Source organism: Henckelia pumila, chromosome 1 (genome assembly GCF_033568475.1).
Source record: "Henckelia pumila isolate YLH828 chromosome 1, ASM3356847v2, whole genome shotgun sequence".
Classification (NCBI taxonomy): Eukaryota; Viridiplantae; Streptophyta; class Magnoliopsida; order Lamiales; family Gesneriaceae; genus Henckelia; species Henckelia pumila.
The window spans coordinates 116,378,167-116,400,365 of NC_133120.1; the positions used below are offsets into that span (position 1 = coordinate 116,378,167).

The 22,199-nt window shown below is 34.3% G+C and overlaps 1 protein-coding gene across 5 annotated transcripts; it reads right to left on the reverse strand.

The window, feature by feature from the left end:
• Window positions 1-1,732: 1,732 nt before the first annotated feature.
• Window positions 1,733-13,439, reverse strand: LOC140874739 (uncharacterized). 5 transcript variants are annotated; one of them, XM_073278107.1, is made up of 7 exons: window positions 13,382-13,439; window positions 12,966-13,268; window positions 12,112-12,254; window positions 11,563-11,694; window positions 9,566-9,980; window positions 2,282-2,543; window positions 1,733-1,962 (listed from the first exon to the last, which is right to left on the reverse strand). In XM_073278107.1, exons 2-4 carry the CDS (start codon window positions 13,215-13,217, stop codon window positions 11,619-11,621), a joined length of 471 nt encoding a protein of 156 aa, XP_073134208.1. In that variant the 5' UTR covers window positions 13,218-13,268; window positions 13,382-13,439; the 3' UTR covers window positions 1,733-1,962; window positions 2,282-2,543; window positions 9,566-9,980; window positions 11,563-11,618. The 5 variants fall into 5 exon arrangements, 3 of the variants coding, with proteins under 3 accessions (XP_073134208.1, XP_073134210.1, XP_073134209.1); XR_012148207.1 differs by lacking the exon at window positions 13,382-13,439 and having other exon boundaries at window positions 1,734-1,962; window positions 12,112-12,251; window positions 12,966-13,225; XR_012148208.1 differs by lacking the exons at window positions 12,966-13,268; window positions 13,382-13,439 and having other exon boundaries at window positions 1,734-1,962; window positions 2,282-2,375; window positions 2,470-2,543; window positions 12,112-12,287.
• Window positions 13,440-22,199: the final 8,760 nt, after the last annotated feature.

Below are 22,199 nucleotides of genomic sequence, written 5' to 3' on the forward strand. Positions count from 1 at the left end.
TTGGCAAATCGAGGACAGAGAAATCCCCCTAGCCTGAAGAATATCATCAACCGGAATTCTTTTAAAGAACCACCTTCAGCAAAAAATAGAAATAGATGTTTAAAAAACTTAGACAAGAAACCTTTAAACGAACCCAGTTCCATGTGCCGATGCCGAACCAGCTCCCAGGCAAATTTAACAAAAAATCTATTGTTAAGAGTTGGCTTCCAAACTGCAACATCTCTCGAAATAGGATAAATGATAACATCCATAATCTTGTAAGCAATATGAGGAGGAACTACTAAAAGGAGGCGAGCCAAATTCCATTTATGATCCTCCAAAAACCATTCAACAAGCCTGGAAGAATTCCCTTGAATAATAGTCAGAGAATAAATAGGGTCATCCGAAAGCCAATAGTCAAACCAGAAGCTGAGCAGACCCTCTCCAATCCTCTAACCAATCTCCTGTTCAGCTCTGTCTTTAATTTTCATCATCTGTCGCCATGTTGGAGAATTATTTGGCTTAATCTGAACAGCTGCCGAAGTATCAAATTTACAGTATCTAGCCACCAAGAATTTACTCCACAAAGACTCCACAGACCTGAACCGAAACCATAGTTTAAAATAAAAGGCCGTCAAGGAGTCCTTTAGTCTTCGAATACCTAAACCCCCTTTAGATACTAGAAGACAAATATTCATCCAATAAACCCAATGAAATTTTCTATTCCCCTCTTAGCTCCCCATAAAAATTTTGCACATAACATCTCAAATCTCTGCAAAATAGTCCCCGGAGGCTGCATAACCTGGAAAAGGTATATAGGCATGGAGCAAAGAACACTTTTGATAAGCACCAATCTACTACCAAAGGACAAAAGTTGTTTATCCCATCCTTGCAATTTCTTAGTAGCATTAACAATAATATGCGAAAAGTAAGAACTCTTCTTCGGGTCTATAAAGAGAGGAGCACCTAAATATTTAATAGGAAGAGAACCCTCTCCAATGCCATTGATCTCCAGATACTTCCCCTTCTTCTGAGGTGGACAGTTACTGGCAGTGAGTACCACACTCTTCGCATTACTAATGAGCTGACCAGAACACTGTTCATAATGAAATAAAAAATTCCGAAGTATCTTGGTCCCTGGGATAGTGCCATTCACGAAAATAATAAGATCATCTGCATACGCCAAATGAGAAATTCTGAAAGGACAGCCTGTACTGAAATGAAGCGCCCAATGCCGAGAAAATAAATTATCCAAGCCCCTAGACAAATATTCAGCAACAATAATGAAGAGAGAAGGAGAGATCGGATCTCCTTGCCTGAGACCCCTTCTCGACTGAAAGAAGCCCGACAGAGAACCATTAACATCTCTCTCCTCCCCGGTTCTGACCACTACACCACCAATATTTTTTTACCCATTAAAACACTGTTGTTAAAAGCACTGTTGTTAAAAAGGATGCTCAAAGACAACGGTTAAAAATCATTGTCTTTGAAAGGCAACGACAACGATTTTACAACGGTGAAAAACCGTTGTCTTTTATTTCAAAGACAACGGTTTTTAACTGTTGTCTTTGAACATATTTTTTAACATGACATTCAACAACGGTTTTAAAGTATGTACGACAACGGTTTTATCTTTTTTTAAATAAAAAAACAAAAAAATTAAAATTTAATATACAATTTTCTATTTTTTATAAATCATTTAAAATACAAAATTCAAACTAAAAATTTCATATACAATTTTTCAACATTAAAAAATAATATTTACAACATTGAGATAGGTAAGAAATCAATAAAATAACAAAGAACGACACTAATAAAACAATGGTAAAACAACTCAACGCATGAGAATTTTTGCTTAGATGTTGATGTAGAGACCACACTCCAGCTCCTTAATCTGTTGAAGTCTCTTCAGTTTTTTCGATTTTTCCGCGTTCTTCCCAAGCTCTTGGAAATGAAAGCTTGCCTGAGACGGTGTACTTCCCACTGAAATACACAAAATAGACTTTGAAAATAATGCAGATCAACAGAGTTTTTTTCCTTTATTCTATCCTTTTTGTTGCTTCTTTTCTTTCTTCCTGTACATTTTTTTTACCTTTATTCTATCCTTATTTATTTATTTATTTTTCCTTTTTTATTCTTCTTCAGGCTCTGCTTACTTCAACTAACATAGACAACACACAAAAATACACAAAAGTGCAAACAAAAATAAAAAAACACGGGAGAATCTACTTTTGGACATTGAGACAAACGAATAGTTGAACGTGATGATACTCTATAGAAGGAAACTGAGTAAGGAGTGCACCTTTACTGCAGAAAAATAGCCTTGTTGTGCCATCATAAAGTGTTCCTTTTGCTTGATTGTAACCAAAAAAGTACCCGCACAAGTCATCTTGACCCTGTTGTTAGCCCAAGCAATAATGTTGTAACATGGTGTATTTACTAGCTAGCAGTGAGAGTTAAGATCACAAATGAACATTTTAAATAACACACTTTCCTTAGAGCAATAAAAACAGCTTCCGCAAGGCATTATAAAGGCGCCAACAATTTGAGATCCAACTGGAAACCTGAAAGAGAACAACACATTAATCTTAGTCAGTCTCCATAACTATGTGGCAACAGAGTTTTTTTTTTTTAAAAAAAAAGAAATAATCAAACCTTTCAATGATTTTACTGATAGTAGTAATCTCATGTCCCACAACACAAGGGCTGGGAACCTGTAATGGGCTGGGTGCATCCCTCTGCTTCTGGCCCATCTGGCCTTCTGCTCTGGGGCCCAGGCCCATTTCTCATGGCCTTCTCTCCACCTAGAAAGGAGAGTTTTTGCCCTCCCCAGGATTCGAACTTTCACCACCAGGCTTTAAGTACAAACTCTTCTGAATCCTGGTACCACTAAGCTAGAATAGCTTAGTGCGCCCTTTTATGTAATGGGTTGGGTGCATCCCTCTGCTTTTGGCCCATCTGGCCTTCTGCTCTGAGGGCCTAGGACCATTTCTCATGGCCTTCTCTCGACAGCTTAGTGGTACCAAGATTCAGAAGAGTTTGCACTTAAAGCCTGATGGTGCAAGTTCGAATCCTGGGGAGTGCAAAAACTCTTCTTTCTAGGTGAAGAAAAGACCATGAGAAATGGGCCTGGCCCCCTAGAGCAGAAGGCCAGATGGGCCAAAAGCAGAGGGATGCAGCCAGCCCATTACAGAACCAGTCTCAAGTCACACAACACAAGGGTTGGGAAAAGGAAGACACCTTTGATCACATGCAGATCGGAGTGAAAAACTCCACAGGCTGCATTATTCAAACACAAGAAAAATAGCCTATTATTTTACAACTTCATAGATTAAGGAACTCGTAGAGTTGAGGAAAATTCTAAACACTCCTAAATGCTCTCCAGTATAAAATTCTGGCGCAAAATTCTGATTTTAAGTCGAGATTTGAAAGTAAGTTGCAGAAAACTAGAATTGCCATCAATCCTCGCATGTCTTGCAATCTAATTGGTTGTTAGTTTCAGGGGCCATATTTTACATGGCTGGCAAGGTTAACCTAACAAGCTTCATAATTATTAAAATACCCATGTGAGAAAAGACAACAAGTTCACTCTAGTCCATTGCCAACACAGCAACTGGACAAAGTGACCTGAGCAGCATATTTAAAATTTTCACAAGTAAAAAAGTATGACAAATCCAAGTAAAACAAAATTAATTTTACAATAAATGATATTTTACCAGTGCTCTAAGGCATCCAATCACTTAGTAAAAATATTCTCAATAAAATTTATCAACATATACCTTTTCAGATGACTGGCCATAACCTGAGTAGTCATACATGCAGATATGATGCACATAAGATATTCAATTGAGACACTCGGTCAAAAGCGATAAATCTAAAACAATAGATATATTTTTGTAGTATATATATTTATTCTATGAACATAACTATCAAGTTAATGAGAAATTGATATATGAACTTTCATGTTTGAAATTCTTGTATATAATACAACATATGGACCGAATGGAGGCACCATGCTGCCAAGCTAGCCTTACAAAGGAAGGAATGGTGTTGCGGCTCGCAACTCCAGCTTTGGACTCACCAACTGTGAAAACCCGGAACTTGGCCTCCAAGTTTCTTTTTTCTTTTTAGAAATAATCTCCCAAACTTGGAAGATGTAATCTTCCCTTTTCTTCGAGATTGAGTTTTTTTGGAGACAAATCATTATATTTTCAGCAATTAAATAAAGTTAGTGTATTGTCAGATTTTCTTCCTCAATTTTCAAAATCAAGGCTGATTTTATTCTCTTAATTAGAGCAAGAAATCACTTCATTTTCAACCTCATATCTCATCACCCTCTCCTATATAAAGCCACAAGACCTCTTTAGAAATCTTTCACTTTCTCCCCTTATTTTCGAGCGTCAGATTAGCAAATTTAGGATCAAAAGTTTTCTGTCAATCTCGGCCATATTCTCGTGAGTAGAGGTTGCAACTTTGATCCATATTTCTGTCCACAATTTAATTCCTTTTCTATACAATTTTTTCGAAGACTTGTCAATATTAAAAAGTTGTTCAATCCTCACGTGGGTGGCATAGGAATTTGTTTAAAGAATTGTCAGAGAATATTAGTGAATTGAGAATAGATTAAAGAATAGGATTGCTTTGATTGGTCAAAGGAGTAGTGGGTTTCGAGAAGTATTATTGAATTTCCAATTTTCGGTCGAAGCTTTTCCCTTCAAGTTTCTATTTTTGTGCGTGCACCAATATATATACTGTAAGTGGGCTTTTGTATGTATATTTCTTGATGTGGTTTTAAAAATATTTATTGATGAGTCATGGTATTTTGGTTTTCGAAATTCGTTCGAGCATGTGTTTTTTATTCGTGTCATGTTAGTTCATGTTATGTCATGCATGTTATCAAGCACTGTTATGATTCGAATGGATATGGTAATGATATGACCCTTATACGGTGGGGTTGTAACCGTTGTATAGCCTCACTCCATAGAGGATTAACATATTGGACATGGCCTCGCTCCTTATAGGATTTACATATAGGAGACAGTAAATCATAGAAAGGAGATGAATTTCAGTGCTTATGTTCATGTGTTGAATATTTATGTATCATGATGATGTTATGGTCCGATGACCCAAGTATTGAGTTATGTTTATGTTGATGTTCACGTTCACGTTCACGATTATTATTTTATGTTATGCATATATTTGGTATATGTCTCAAACGGCCCCCACTTGTTGAGTGTTTCCCAAAACACTCATCCCACTTACTTTTTCCCTTCCAGATAATGAAGATGATGGTTTAGAAGATCGTGAACAAGATATGTTTTGGGGATGGTGATAGAGGAATATTAAGATTATATTTTGCTATTTTTATTATTGGAATTTTTGCATTACTATTTTGTTATTAAGTTTTTAGACGCTTCCGCATTGGTTTTATTATTTTGGATTAATCGAGTTGTAAAGACGATGTTTTGGAATTTATTTATGATAATAGACTGGTTTGGTTTATACTACTACGAGGCTGGTTGTTTTATAATTTGTGTGAATTTGAAACAACGTCGGTGGCACGTCTCGGTCTCGGGGCGTGACATTTAGTGGTATCAGAGCCGCCAGGTTAATAAATCTGGATGGGATTCCGTATCGAAAAAAATTTGACGTTGTCAAATTTTGACCCAAGCCTAGTGTATCCTGACCCGAAATTCGATCGTTTGAGCCCTCGAATTTGCGTTTTTGATATTTTTGGAAATTTTTGTTTTGCCTATAACTTTTTGTGGAAAACTCGGATTCCGTCAATTGTTTCATACTCCTTATGATCAGAGTTTCAATCCTAGGAAAAATCTCCAAATTTTCCATTTTTGGAAAATTTGCCCGAAAATTTCGCTTGACATTAATACTGCCTGAGTAACCTATGATAAATTGTTCATCAATTTAAATTCTGATCTTAAGTCGTTCTTCTTCATTTTTGGAAGATGATTATCCCTCGCGCTAGAGCTACTACCTAGATTAGTTCTTTTATTCAACATTGTTTTGATTTTTATTCAACATGGTTTTGATATCTTGGTATTTTTTAGACTTAGCTTGTTTTGTTTCGTTCACCTTCATTATATTTTGGGAATCAATAAAATAACTTTTATTCTTTTGGATGATTTATTAATTCATTTATGTCGATATTTCCTTTCTTCCTGAAATACCATATTTCGACAAAGGTTTAAAGAATCCATTACTGTAGGAAATGGCCGGAGAACCCCCCAAAACACGCAACAACAATCGTGAGGATAATGCAAATCCACCTCCAGGAATCAGTCTTAGCAGAGAAGACCTTGCGGCTATCGCAGCAATAGTGGCGACGACCCTCCAAGGGATGGAAAATACAAATGGCAACGGCAACGGCAATGCAAATCCACCTCCAGGAATCAGTCTTAGCAGAGAAGACCTTGCGGCTATCGCAGCAATAGTGGCGACGACCCTCCAAGGGATGGGAAATACAAATGGCAACGGCAACGGCAATGTCAATCCGCCACCTCCTCCACCTGCTCATAATGGAGTCAAATTCCATTATGAATCGCTCCGTAAGAACCGAACTGAAATGTTTAAGGGAGATACTGACCCAGAGGTGGGAAGAAATTGGATGAAGAAGATGGAGGACCAACTGCATTTACTTGAAGTCCCTGAAGAACTTAAGGTGGAGGTAACAATTACTTTTCTGGAGGACAAAGCAAGGAAATGGTGGGAAGCCGTTTCACCAACCATGTTAGCGGCGGGACCAATCACATGGAAACAGTTCCGTACTGCGTTTTTGAAACAGTACTTTCCAGCTGAGGTTCGAATGCAGAAGCTGAGCGACTTCGAAAATCTCACGCAAGCTCCAGACATGACAGTGGTGGAATACACCTCCAAGTTCAATGAGCTCGGGTCTTACGCCCCAACGATTATGGGAGATGATGATCTGAAGTTGCATATCGTTTCAAGAAGGGGTTGAACAGCCGAATCCAGTCGGCATTAGCAGTTTTTCAGCCTGCCAACTTTGAAGACTTGATGGGAGCGGCCATCCGAGCTAAATCGGATATCAAGCGTCGTGAGAATGATTTCCACAAACAAACGACCACTGTCTAGCCAGTCTTCTTCAAACAAACATGTGTCCAAGCGTCCAAACTATACTGGTGATTTATCCAATGAGACTCATTCTGCTCAAAACCATCCGCAGATCAAGCTATGCCCCACCTGCCACCTCCGACATGAAGGAAAATGTCGTCGGAACAATGGCGCTTGTTTCAACTGTGGAAAAATGGGACACCGAATTGCTCAATGTCCCGAACCCATGAAGGCAAAGACAGGACCAAATGCTAGTACTACTACTCAAGGCCAACCAAAAGAAAATAAACCCAATGCTCGTGTCTATGCCATTACTCAAGAAGAAGCAGGTGTTGCAAACAAAGTCGTGACAGGTACCATTCTAATCGACAATGTGTCTACATATGTTTCATTTGATTTTGGTGTTACACATTCGTTTACATCTAAGAGGTTCGTAAGAAGTTAAGGCAACCAACCATGAGAAGCTGACTGAACTATTTAGATTAGCGAACCCTAATAGCAAGTTAACTTAAGTTTCGAGGACGAAACTTCTCGTAAGGAGGGAGGGATGTGAAAACCCGGAACTTGGCCTCCAAGTTTTTTTTTTCCTTTTTAGAAATAATCTCCCAAACTTGGAAGATGTAATCTTCCCTTTTCTTCGAGATTGAGTTTTTTTGGATACAAATCATTATATTTTCAGCAATTGAATAAAGTTAGTGTATTGTTAGATTTTCTTCCTCAATTTTCAAAATCAAGGCTGATTTTATTCTCTTAATTAAAGCAAAAAATCACTTCATTTTCAACCCCATATATCATCACCCTCTCCTATATAAAGCCACAAGACCTCTTTAGAAATCTTTCACTTTCTCCCCTTATTTTCGAGCGTTAGATTAGCAAATTTAGGATAAAAAATTTTCTGTCAATCTTGGCCATATTCTCGTGAGTAGAGGCTGCAACTTTGATCCATATTTCCGTCCACAATTTAGTTTCTTTTCTGTACTATTTTTTCGAAGCCTTTTGTCAATATTAAAAAGTTGTTCAATCCTCACGTGGGTGGCATAGGAATTTGTTTAAAGAATTGTCAAGAAGATTCGTGAATTGAGAATAGATTAAAGAATAGGATTGCTTTGATTGGTCAAAGGAGTAGTGGGTTTCGAGAAGTATTATTGAATTTCCAATTTTCGGTCGAAGCTTTTCCCTTCAAGTTTCTATTTTTGTGGGTGCACCAATATATAAACTCTAAGTGGGCTTTTATATGTATATTTCTTGATGTGGTTTTAAAAATATTTATTGATGAGTCATGATATTTTGGTTTTCGAAATTCGTTCGAGCATGTGTCTTTTATTCGTGTCATGTTGATTCATGTTATGTCATGCATGTTGTTAAGCACTGTTATGATTCGAATTGATATGGTAATGATATGACCCTTATACGGTGGAATTGTAACCGTTGTATGGCCTCACTCCATAGATGATTAACATATTGGACATGGCCTCGCTCCTTAGAGGATTTATATATAGGAGACAGTAAATCATAGAAAGAAGATGAATTTCAGTGCTTATGTTCATGTGTTGAATATTTATGTATCATGATGATGTTATGACCCGATGGCCCAAGTATTGAGTTATGTTTATGTTGATGTTCACGTTCACGATTATTATTTTATGTTATGCATATATTTGGTATATAAAACGGCCCCACTTGCTGAGTGTTTCCCGAAACACTCACCCCCTTACTTTTCCCCTTCGAGATGATGAAGATGATGGTTTAGAAGATCGTGAACAAGATATGTTTTGGGGATGGTGATAGAGGAATATTAAGATTAAATTTCGCTATTTTTATTATTGAGATTTTTGCATTAATATTTTGTTATTAAGTATTTAGACGCTTCCGCATTGGTTTTGTTATTTTGGATTTATCGAGTTGTAAAGACGATGTTTTGGAATTTATTTATGATAATTGACTGGTTTCTACTGACCGAACCCTCAGTTCGGAGTTTGGTTTATACTGTACAACGAGGCTGGTTGTTTTATAATTTGTGTGAATTTGAAATAACGCCGGTGGCACATCTCGGTCTCGGGGCGTGTCACCAACCACCACTACCTAATAACAATATAAAAACCAAAGCCACAACACAATTCAATTATTATGATCTTTTAAAACCACCCCTAGGTCCTAAGTCCTAACCGTCCCAAGAATCACCATTTATCAAATGCGTAACACCTAATATGATTTATGTTTTCAAATTGTATTTAAAGGTTTAATTCAAATCAAAGTCCTTTAAAAAATCATATGGGAGGAAAATATAATACAATAAAATTTAAACCACTTAATTAAATATTTATATTTATAGAAAAATATATGATGGACTCAAGTAGAGAATATCAAATCTATCTATTTCAAATCATCCTAATGGGATCATCCTAATGGGATCATCCTGCAATAAAAAAGTATATTATTATCAAGCTAAGAATCAATGAATGAATAAACAATTTTATATAAATAAAGATAGAAACATTACCGTAAGTTTTCTCTCCCACCATTCATTGGATGCATCAAGAGAATTATTAGTAGGATTCCAACCAATTCCAGTTTCCATGTGCATAAGCTTCTTGAACAATAACCAATCTTTTTTCATAAAATCCCAATGGTTTCGAAGCTGTTTGTACACGTAGTTTTTTCCAGTTGCTTCATTGAACTTTCTCACTAAATTTTTCCAGCCGTTTGTATTAAAGTGACTATTTGGCCGATTTCCCAATAAAATTTCTTCTTCACAAAAATCAACAAATTTCAAGGACATAAATGTACTCCACCTTGCAGATGAACGCCCTTCATTTTGTTGATTTGTTTTATTTGAATTTTTACTTGTATTCTTACTCAAAGTTGGATTTGACATGACTCCTTTATTTGTATCGTCTTGATTTTCCATTTCCAAACTATATTGCAAACCAAAAACTAAAATAAGATACTGATTTCATATTTTTAACATAAACATATGACTTCAAGACAATATTATGAATCAAATTAAACATATAATTTTTATTAATCATAAAATATGAGTATGAATATTAAATTGACAAGAAGTATTAATGCATGAATAAAATTTAAATACTATTACTGCATGAATATTTGGTACTATACTAAAAAAATATTTATTAATCTCACATCTTCACGTATAATTGCATCACCACATGCACCATATTTATTAATATCAATATTAAGCTTCTAAAATAGTCACAAGCGAAGAAAAAAAATACTTCATTATTTAATATTCTAGGCACTGATTTATACGAGTTCTTGACTTTCTGACATACTAACATATTTATAAATACTCTGGCCACAAATTGAAAACCATAAATTTGAGACATAAAACATATACTAGTACATAACGGACGATTCCAATGCACAAAAAATTAGGCCAAAATAAGGAAAATTTCACAGCAAAAATCGAAACCATGTTGACCGGAGTTAGCAAGCAGCTTGCAACACACATTAAAGTACTTAGCTAGGAAGCATTCGTATGACATAGTACAGAGATCAGATTTGCTATATGGATGTTATTGCAAGGTTAGTAATGTTAACAATCTTTCTTTACAACCGTCGATGTCTCTACTTCCTACCATCAGAAAATCAAAACAGAATTTGGCATGAATTAAAAAGCGATGTGTTTGGGAATCACTTGTTTGTTTGGATAGATATACATAGGTTAATTTCAAATTCATCATCGATCTAACTTAATATCTTGTATTAGTAAGTGTCATGTCATGGATTCCAAACGGATTAATAGATGTCATTTAAAAATCTTTTCTTGAATCAAATATCTTCATCTAGACAAAATACAACCATCCAAACACAAACTAAGCTTATAACTTATTCTACAAATTTCTATATGATAAAGACCATGAGGATGAAACTTATACTAGCTTTGACCCTAAATCTCATAAGAAAAAAAATTCATATCTCCAAGCCACATCCAATAAATTCTTCGAGGTATGACACAAAAAGTGACACAAATCAGACAAAAATCCCGTGTTATTCATCGAGACTGGATGTAAGATCCTAAAACTCCTTACACATTATCAGGAAACAAAAGAAACATCCAAGAACAAACCAAAAGTCCCATTAAAAGAAGGAAAAAAAACAATCTTTTCCCCCTACTTTAACACAGTTCCTCCTTTTACACCCTACAAATTTTCAAATTAATTTCAGAAACTCAGTGAAGATTCACACCCTTTAATCAGTCCTCAGATAAAACATCACTAGATTTTTAACTAAAAAGTCACCAATGATTTAAACCTCAAGATGTAGCCTCACAAAGCACACCCCAATAATATAATACTAGTACATCAAATAAACTAAAAGTGACACCCAAACAACGAAAATAGCACAGAAACTCGACAATAATTTGATCCAATCGCTCTGTCAAGTGTCGCGATTTTTTTTTTTTTTTTTTTTGCAACTACGTCTGGATAATAAGGAAATACAGAGAAATCGGATGAACAAAAAAGAGAATCTAACCGAGTGGGAGAATTTGTGCGCCGGGAGAGAAGAACTGGACTGGAGTGCCGAAGACTTCAACGCTGGGAAGAGAAGATCGCAGAGTGGGCTGGGAAAGGAAGAGGCGTATAGAGATTGCTAGGTCGTAAAAATCTGTGCAGGATAAAAAAGGAATTAATAAAAATAACTAGGGATATTTTGGAGAACAATTACACACGATCTACACATTTAATAAAGAACACAGGCATATCCATCACAATTGGGAAAAGGAACTAATAATCTAGGAAATTGAGAGTGTCTCGGCTTTCAACCTGAATCAAGGAAAGAATTACACCTACCTAGTTCACTAGCTCTTGCATTTTAATGCTACGGTAATTAGACTAAAAAAGAATTTGAGCATAAAATGCAATAAAAACTTGCAATTTCACCCAAAATTAGCCTCTTAGATTTCGACCAACTCATGACATGAAATTTCTGATTCTTCGGTTCAATCTGCCTATTCAATGGAAACACCTAAATTTTTTCTATCGAAATGAAAACAAAGTAGCGAATGCAAATCCTCATGGTTACCTTGAGCGTACGGAGGTGCGTTGAAGAGGATTTCTGTAGTGAGCGAGCTCTGAAGATACGCGAATTAAGCGAGCGAGAGAGCAACGAAGACAGGTGATCGATTTTCTTCGATTAGGGCAAGAGCGTTGGCTTTGGGATTTCTTCTTCGAACAATAGAGAAAGATTATCAATGAAAACAGCAGTAAGTTTAGATCCTGCCGATGCCCTAATAGCTTGAGTTAGGGATATTTTGGAGAACAAAATTATTAAAATAAGGTCTTTTTGAAAAAAGTACCCTCCCAAGTATTTTTTTAAAAACAGCTTATAAGCTGTCAAACAGCTTATTTTGACAGCTTATAAGTTGTTTTAAATTTTTTTTGCCAAACAAATTTTTGAAGCTTATAAGCCCCAAAACAGCTTATAAGCTGTTTTGGAGAGCTTATAAGCTCAGCCAAACAGGCTCTTAATTGATTTTGATTGAAGAAATGTAGTTTGTTATTTATAATCATGACAACTAATTTCATACGTAATTGAATCCATTTCAAATTATTCAAATCGTACAGATAAGAAAGAAACTAATCATATTTTGTAGTTAGAAATTTTTAGAAACAAAAAAGGTTGTTCAAATATATATTATATACATGACAGCAACAAAAAATAAAAAATAAAAATCACCCAACCAAGATTCAAGAAATATTCCACAAACAGACTGATTACAAACAAATCTAAATCATCATCCTAATTAATCAATCAAGATCGATAAACAAAAAATAAAATTCGAAACGAACAAAAAGAATGGAAAATCAAACAACATATTTACTCTTAATTATGTACTTAAATTTATTAAATCCCTTCGATTTAAGCTCAAAATTTACCTTGATTAAGCTGATTATTCCCCCGAAAACAATCATTTTCCTCTCCGAGGGCATTATGGGAATAAAACTGTACACAGCTTGTTCCCTGCTGTCACTCACCATGCATGGTCCAGGAACAAACATGTAATGTCCGTTTTGGTACGCGCCTCCGTTGCCCGACGCCGATGTCCGGTAATAGACCTCCGTCTCCGCCGCGGAATTCATTGCCCCATCCCATACCCTCGCGTGATTCCCAGTTGTCTCCTCGAACATATCCGAAATCTGCAGCAGATCCAAAGGTGGCCTGACGCTGGGCTGGTACCCCTTATCGAACCAATTAATTGGCATATTATATCATTTACTCAACATAATAACTATAAGCAGAGGTTATGGATTACACGATCTTTCAACCTTGTCATCTGTAAGTGATGACCTACCGAAAATATAAAAATATGGGGCCAAGTAAACACTGAGGAGCCATGCTATTGACTTTATAATCTGGATCGTATTGCTAAGCGAAAAAAAAATAGGAGACAAAATATAAGGCTAAAACAAGGAAAGACTGTAGCCCCTGGACAGCAAGTAAATGCTACTCACAATTTTGAGTTGTTAGAGCAGGAGCAAGTCCAACCCAAGGATGATGAGAAATGATGAATAAGACACTAAGGCGGTGTTTGGGAGAGCTTCTAGGAAGCACTTCTCAGCTTTTCATTAACAAAATTTTGAAATTTTGTAAAATTTTGTTAACGAAAAGTTGAGAAGTGCTTCCTAGAAGCTCTCCCAAACACTACCTAAGGCATAGTTTGGTATCTATGATAGGATAAGTACATGATAGATAATATAAGGATAATTAAGGATAAGTAAAGTAGTATGATACCATATTGAATGTTTGGTATGATTGTAATAAAAGTGATTGAAGATGTATATTGAAGTGTAATGACAAAATTAACCTTATCATAATAAACTTTTAATTCTCATTGCTAAATTTAGATTTGCACTTCCATAAATGCAATAATTAAATTTGTATTTTTTTAATACAAATTATTATAAGATCTGCTATATAATTAAATGCAAAATTTATATTATTAAACTGTTTTTGTAAAAAAAACATTAAATTTTTTTAAAAAATATTTTTCTTTCTAAAAAATAATTAAAATATCATTATTTTTGACCTAATAATAAAATTAATAGTGGTCACAAAAACGAATATATAAATAAAAACGATAATTAAATTGCACGAAAATATAGAAAATTAACTAGTACATAACAAAATGTAATATTAAACAAGCATAATTGAAAAATGATGATAAATGCATTTGATTAAACAAAGAGATACCAAACTACCAAAATAAATTCCTTTCTCGACAATATAATATAAAATATCTACCGTACTAGTCTATGAAGTAAAAGTTCACTTCGTAGTCTAGGAAAGATTCATCAAAACACTAGTATGAAGTAAAAGTTCACTTCGTAGTCTAGGAAAGATTCATCAAAACACTAGTATGAAGTAAAAGTTCACTACATAATCTAGGAAAGATAATCAAACTCACTCTTTTTTTAAGAGTTGCTTAACCAAGGAGTATCGAGCCTCGTTAGGTAAACTGAAGAAATATGCCAATTTCTTTGGATTCTCCACTAACTTGTCACCTACAAAGACCCTCTCATCCACTGTCATTCTTGGAATTGCACTCATAGCAGCAAAAACATCTTTAGTTGGAACAGGATCGTATCTAATTTTTGTTGAAAGGTCTTCTATGCTCACCATTGTCATGTCACTGAAATTGTTCATGGCATCGACAATACGATCTTCTATTTCAGCACTTCGTTTGTGTTTTTTCCCCACAGATTTCATACCAGATGTTGCATCAGAAAAGAGAGAGGCTGCTGAGACTGAAATTGAATCATCGTTGTCCTCGGACCCAGCCAACAGTTTTTCCAACCCTGCACCCACTGCACCACCATCAGTGTTCCCCATGTTCAAGTCATCTTCATGTACAACATCAACAAAGCTCTCAGAGCGCTCCCCTGTTGCACGATCGCGTCCTCACACCAATCATTATAATATGGACAAGACCTATACCGCATCCCATGGACAGTGTTGTCCATCTGTGTGGAAATTAGAGAAACTCAATCATATATAGCATAACAAAACTTATGCAAGCTTGCAAAATCAATTCCAGATATTATTCATGTCTGCACATCAAATAGTGATCATCTGTGAGACCAATTGCAGATATTTTGATTCATACATTTATTTACATAATACTCCAATATATTTCATTTTCTTGATTTGGATGAATAAAAATGCAGAAATACATTTTCCTCAGTCAATATACAACACACTTTCACAGTCAATAAATTTTTGTACAAAAATATCTCAACAGAATCACACCTATAATTAACTTTCACATTAGCACAAAAAACAGGAGGGTTCTATAAAGGGTAAACAAATTAAAGCAGGGTACAAAAGGTAAGCAACTACAAATTGTAAATCAGCTTGAACAGTCCACTATATAACCATGCATGCTACAAGATCAACATCTTATCCAACATTTGTTTGAATAGTTACTTTCTCAAGGGGTTCGCACGCTTCATTTGTGGCATCAATCATTTTCTCAGTTTCATTCCATCCTATTCCGCTCTTGCTTAACAACGTCATCAACGTACCATGAGACTTTTTTCACACATGAATTTTTGAATTGATGTGAGGATTGGCCCGCAAATATGTATTTGGGAAGGTTTTCTTCATGACATCTTCTAAGAAGCTCAAATAACCAATTCGAAATCTATTTTCGCTCTTCCAGCCTTGACTGACAGCTTCCTTTAATGTTTGAAGGAGAATTTCTTCCAGCCTTGACTGACATCTTCTATGATTTTATTTTTTTTATGATGAGCTAGTATGGACAAGAACATAGCCACCTTCTCCTCAATCCTAACATGCCTAGATTCTAAAAGTCCTCCAACATGTGTGAGCAAATAACATTGAGTATACAACAATAATTATCCAATTAGCATAATGAATAAATTTTGCCACTGTTGGTATCTCAAAATAGTCTAAAATTCATTTTAGAAAAATTATTGATCATGAAAACATTTTATCCATAATTATTGAAGTATTACGTACAACAAAATGAAGAAAATTAAGAAAAATAAATGAAAATATTCCATGTATAACCTACAACAAAATATATACGAAAGTAAATTTTCTTGGGATCAATGAATTGTATTACGTAAGGTCTAAACTCCAACAACTCCAATCCTAAATCAAATATTTATCCAATGAATAATAACAAATCTCGAAACGATTAGTTAAGAAAATTCCATATTATATATATTATAAAGACTGAAAAAAACAAAATATATATAACTGAAGCCCACATAACTAATTAAGCTAAAACGATGAAGAATCAAACAGCGAGTATGTACAAGGGATTCAGTATAAAAAAACATTATTTAGTATAATTATATACTTAATAAAGTTCAGAGACGCTCATATTTTGAAGAGCAAAAAAAAAAATACGAGGAACAATTTACATGAACTCTCGAAGAATCCTTCACGAAAAATTCAAAAAATGTGTGGAATCCACACAACGAAAACGGTCATTCAGATAGAAAGATACCTTCAAAACACAAAACAATAAATTGGAGACACAAATCTGACCTCAGTGGGTAAGATCTTCGCACGAGCACAAATCGATCGATCGACTTTCTTCCGCCGCCAAAGGTCTTCAGATTCAAGCAGCCGAGTAAATGTGGGAGAGAATGAGGCGGCTTTAGGGTTTGGATGCATATATATATATATGGAGGGTATTTATATCTTTTCATAGTATTTTTGACAAGTATTAAATTTATCACAAGAATTTGAAGGGATGCATAGTCCATGCGTGTAAAGAGTTATCAAGGGCCCATTGCATAATCCTGAGCTTTTTTAAAATGTACCAAATATTGGACGAAAAAAGATAATTAATTAATCCTTTATTTATCAAGTGTACCAAACTATGCCTAAAAAATTTAAAATACTAATCAGTCTAATCAAAATTTTCAGAATTACACCGTGAATATTAAGTCAACTTTGCACTCCATGCCCATGTCTAGTTTTGAGTCTCCAGTTGCTTAGATATATAATCCTGAAAAAAATATAAAAATTTTGGGAAGCAGAAGGCAATGGAACATTAGAAAGCTTGAGATACCGCACGTTATGGCTTCACATCCTAACATGCTGATGAAAGTTTATGCCAAACATACTTGTCTCCACATATATAGTTCCAAACACAAAACTAAACAACCGATAAGACATTGCGTTAAGAATATTGAATTGGTCCAAGACCCATAGCAATCCGAAATAGCAAATCTAGTTAGGTTGGAGTATCCCATAAACTTAAAGCAAAGAAGCTGTAACCAAACAGAGGAGGTGTTTCCCCACTTGGTTTTTTTTTTTTCGCATCACTAAAACCCACTACCGGATTTTAGTGGTCGCGGACTAAGTGGAGAAACATGGTTGGACAGCTGAAAATTCATATATATATATATATATATATATGCAGCCAGCGCTTCTGATTGCGGAAATGAGAGGCTTCTCATCTAGCACTTGCTTCGAAGAAAAAAACACAAATTACAACATCCACTTGCTTCAAAGCTTCCATTAAACTGATTTCATCTAGCAATGAACCATAAGGGAAAAACAATCAGATGAAAAATTTTCGAGGGAAAACAAAAAACAAAAAATTACTGCTTACGAGGCATGCCTTGAAGATTTGGAGACCAGCATCGGAGAGGAAACAAATTTTTTGAGTTCCGAACGTCGGAAATTATCGTTTTTATTTACTATTTTTGCGCACTAGGTTGTTGTTCATTTCGATTTTCTCTTTTGAATACTAAAATTTGGATATTGAATTTGACGGAGGCATTGTGGTTTTTTTGGTTGGGAATTATTGTAAACTTTTCTGATTCAAATTTCCAGGCTGCTGCATACAGAGGAAGGGAATGACTTATTTCAGAAGATATGTAGATATTTTTTATGGTGAATCATGAAAAACATGGCACCAACGATTAGATGAAGAATCTTTCACGGTATGGTTGGCTTAATATCAAGTTTATACGGGAGTTGTATAGCAATCTTGCTATTTTTTTTTTTTGTTTTATATTTTTGTTCCATATTGTCATTCGAAAACTTTATGATGGTGAAGTATGCTACATAAGAACTTATCTTTGTCGATTAAGTCATTTTTTTTATCCATAAAAATTAAATATCAGTATCTGGAAGGATTATCATTGGAATAAATGCATAATTATCAAACAATGACTGAAATGCAATGGTTGAGTTCTTTTCTCAAAAAATTTCATAAACTGGATATCATTTTACTTCTTCAAAATTAAATAGCAGTATTAGTGATATGATAAATTTGAAACAAATAATGTATGCATGAATTTATGTTGTGCATTTGTCCTCGTCAAAGTTACACGCCAAATATTCGGATAGTTATAGAAAGTCCTCCAATTTACTATTGGTATTGACATTGATACATAACCTAAATAAATATATTCTTTTTGTGGTGATACTTTTATTTATATGTGTTAAATTTTTTTGGTTAATCAATCATAAAATCTTACTATGATATACAGTTGGCCTTCATGTTGATGCATATCCTAAATAAATATAATTTTTTTTGTGTTGGTAATAAAAATTAATATTATTATTTTATTGTTGCATGATACTCTTACACTAGTAGAAAATTCGCAAAAGACTTCGGTTATTAACCGAAGTCGTAGATATATAATTATTGTAGTGTCACGTAAAGTAATAGGTATTTTTTTACTTCGCATTATAACCGAAGTCGTAACACTGAAATTACCGAAGTTTTTAGTAGGTTCATGGAGCCAAAACCGGTTCAGGATTGGGCTGATGCCGAAGTAAAAACATATATTTTACTTCAATAATTTAATTAATTAACAAAGTAAAATAAAGTTGTTTACTTCGTTAATTTCATAAATTACCGAAGTGAAAAATATGTAAGTACTTCGTCAATTAATGAAATTACCGAAGTAAAAAAAATATTTATACTTCGGCAATGACACTAATTGACGAAGTAGAAAAAGTCTTTTACTTCGGCAAGTTTACTAATTAAAGAAGTAAAAGATATATTTTTGCTTCGTTGATTAGTGAAATTTCCGAAGTAATATTATATATATGACTGCAACATTTACATGGACTTATGAAGTAAAATCTTTGAACGACTTCATAGCTACGAATTTATGGTGAAATAAATTATTTATTTAACTTCACCATTTAATTTTAGTGAAATAAAAACATATGTTTCGCTACATTAAAATTAAGATACAATAATGCCACAATATAAATATATTTTTGAAACTTAAAATAGACTAATAAGATTAATAAATTATTCATCTCAAAACGACAAACATACATACATCGAAAAATATATCCACCAAAATAACCCAAAAATATGCATGTAGCACAAGTATTTCCACAAAACTAGAAGTGTATTCAAACAGAGAAACTAAGTATTATTCCAATGTACATGACACGTTTAGGCACCTACATAGGATTAGACGAATTCACCTCATTCACTTCTAACTTCATCAAATTGATCTTGGATGTAATGTTCTTGATGGATCCTGCAAACTAAAATGTAAAAAAAGATAGCTAGACGTCAATAAGAATATGATCATTTTCAGGAAACAAGTAAACATATATTGGTTTCTTGGTGAAGTCACTTGAAAGTAAAAACATCTATGAGATTACAGACTTGATGCATAATGATACATGCTTATAGTGTGGCTTGCATTATCTTAATTTAGAAAATAGGACACCAATAACTTAAATTAAAAAGGTTGCAACTTTCATGCATGATAGTCCAGACTAATCCTCTAACTGTGGGCTCAATCACGCAAGTCCATTCAACTGAGAGTTGCATTTCGGTTATTAAACATAAAGCCAGCAATTTTGACTATAAATACTGGTCATGAGACCAAACAAATGTAGTTCATGCATCATCATATTGTCGGAATACCACAATAAAAGAAAAACGACGACCAATCGAGACATTTTGCTGGTTAACGTGAACAGAGGCATGTTTTAACATGCTCAATACATTAATTATGATCATGTATGTATTTATCATTGGCCTAGCTGTTAAGGATAAGCTTGTAATTATCTTCATGATCAACTACTGCAGCACTGAAATAACCGACAATCTTATTTTACAAAAATTACAATCTAGCATTATTTAAATTTATCTCCTCCTGCACTCCGTAAGATATTTTGTCAACCATGCGACTCATTTCTATCAGACCATACTTCAATGTAATAACATTGCGTAACGCAGACAAAAAGGATAGTTTTGTAGCATCTCAGAAACTTTTCCATGAGATCAGGTGAACAATCACCATTTGTAAGAATTTATTGAAGTAAACTTGACAAACATTGAGACAGTGCAACACTACCTTGGAACCATGATTAGTAGGAATTAGCACAAGTATCACTATAATCCATTAAATCAATCCCTTTGAACTCCAAATAGCCCATGCAAATTCCTATTTAAATGAAGCATGAGATGCTTTGAAACTAATAAACATACAACAATCAGTAGAACTATTGTTATGCTTGAAGAAAGCTAACAGATGTCACCAAATAGCAATTTCTATACAGAACAAAATGTAAGTCACATGTCCCTAATTAATTTTTGTTGTCCTATCCCTACCAAAAATAAACTATCCTGCTCACGAGAAATTTGTGGTATTTGTAGCTCAAGAAAGATGTTTTTCCAGATAAAGCTTGACATCTTCCTAGAACATAAAAAGCAAGAGACATTTGAAACTCAACCACGTTGATTAAGTAATAAATTTGTTCGCTAAAGCAGATAAGGTTAACTTCTAAGTAAGTCAAACATCTTAAAAAGTAGAGATTGATTACATTATTGTTCAAAACCGAGAAAATCTTCAACATGAGGCTCAGCTGCTGGAGATCAATCCTTTTCGCTACTACCGAGTCTAGCATATCTATAGTAGTTCTCACAAGCTATAAACCAAACCCTGAATCATAAAATCGTGTAAATATATAAAGATGTAATTGATTTAAAGCAGAACAAGAGAAAACAACACATCTGCCATTGCAATTTGAGTTAGCTCATAACTTTCAGTTTCATTGTTGATACTTGAGAGTGAATAATTAGTTGAGCTCAAATATGCTCATGAGGAGATACTAAACTTTGCGTATAAATGTCACAACATAGAATTCAGTAAATAAACTCACATTTAATAATATAGTTCTCTGCCACTCTGTGTGTTCGTCCTTCCCACAACCTACTTTTCATGAAAGGAATTAAGTGAAAATGATAACTTTTCTTTCTCTGTCAACCGCATTGCAAGATTAATTAAGTGAATACATCTTACTTTTTCATGATTAGGCTAAAGAAAAATTACCTCCAGAGAGCAATAGCTAAATTAAATCAAAATAAATGTTCAGGAAGCATTAAAAACAAACCGAGTATATTATCCGAGTCCAACATGGTACTTGTCAATAGTAAAATAAGAAAAAAATGTTCAGATAAACAATAGATACCAAGAAACCCAAACAAGGAGCCCACATGCAATTTGATCTCAGTGTCCTTCCCCATGAACTTACTGTGTTATTATCACACATAACAACAACAAAAAAATATTATTTAATAACTATTAGCCATTAATAAACATGAGTTAAGTAGCATTATGTGGAGTCCCTTATTTTAATTAAGGGCATTCTCAAATTGTTTGATCCATTACTCGCGTTTTTGTACTGCACAATTTTCAAAATTACTTCATTCAGACACCTCAATCACAAACAAAATTGTTTAAGTAAAGAGGGATGAAACTGATCATAAAAACATATAAGATCTACCTGCAGATAGTATGCGTGCTCCCAGACATCGATCCCAAGCAGAGTAACCATATTCGACCCTTTAGTAACCAAAGGATCCTGCCACAAATACTCTGTTTCCTTCACTACCATTTTGTTTCAAATCTGGAAAATCGTTGACTTATATAACAATTTTTGGCTATTGAATGGCATAGGCCAGCCATATAAAGAACTCATCTTCTCAAGAAAAATCAACATATATGTTTAAAACACGGAGAACATATACATGCCAACAAATTTTCACTACATATATATATATATATATATATATATATATATAAACTTTTCCAACAATCAAGCATGATTTTTTTCCTGCACGTTTTTACTATATCGACCATCAA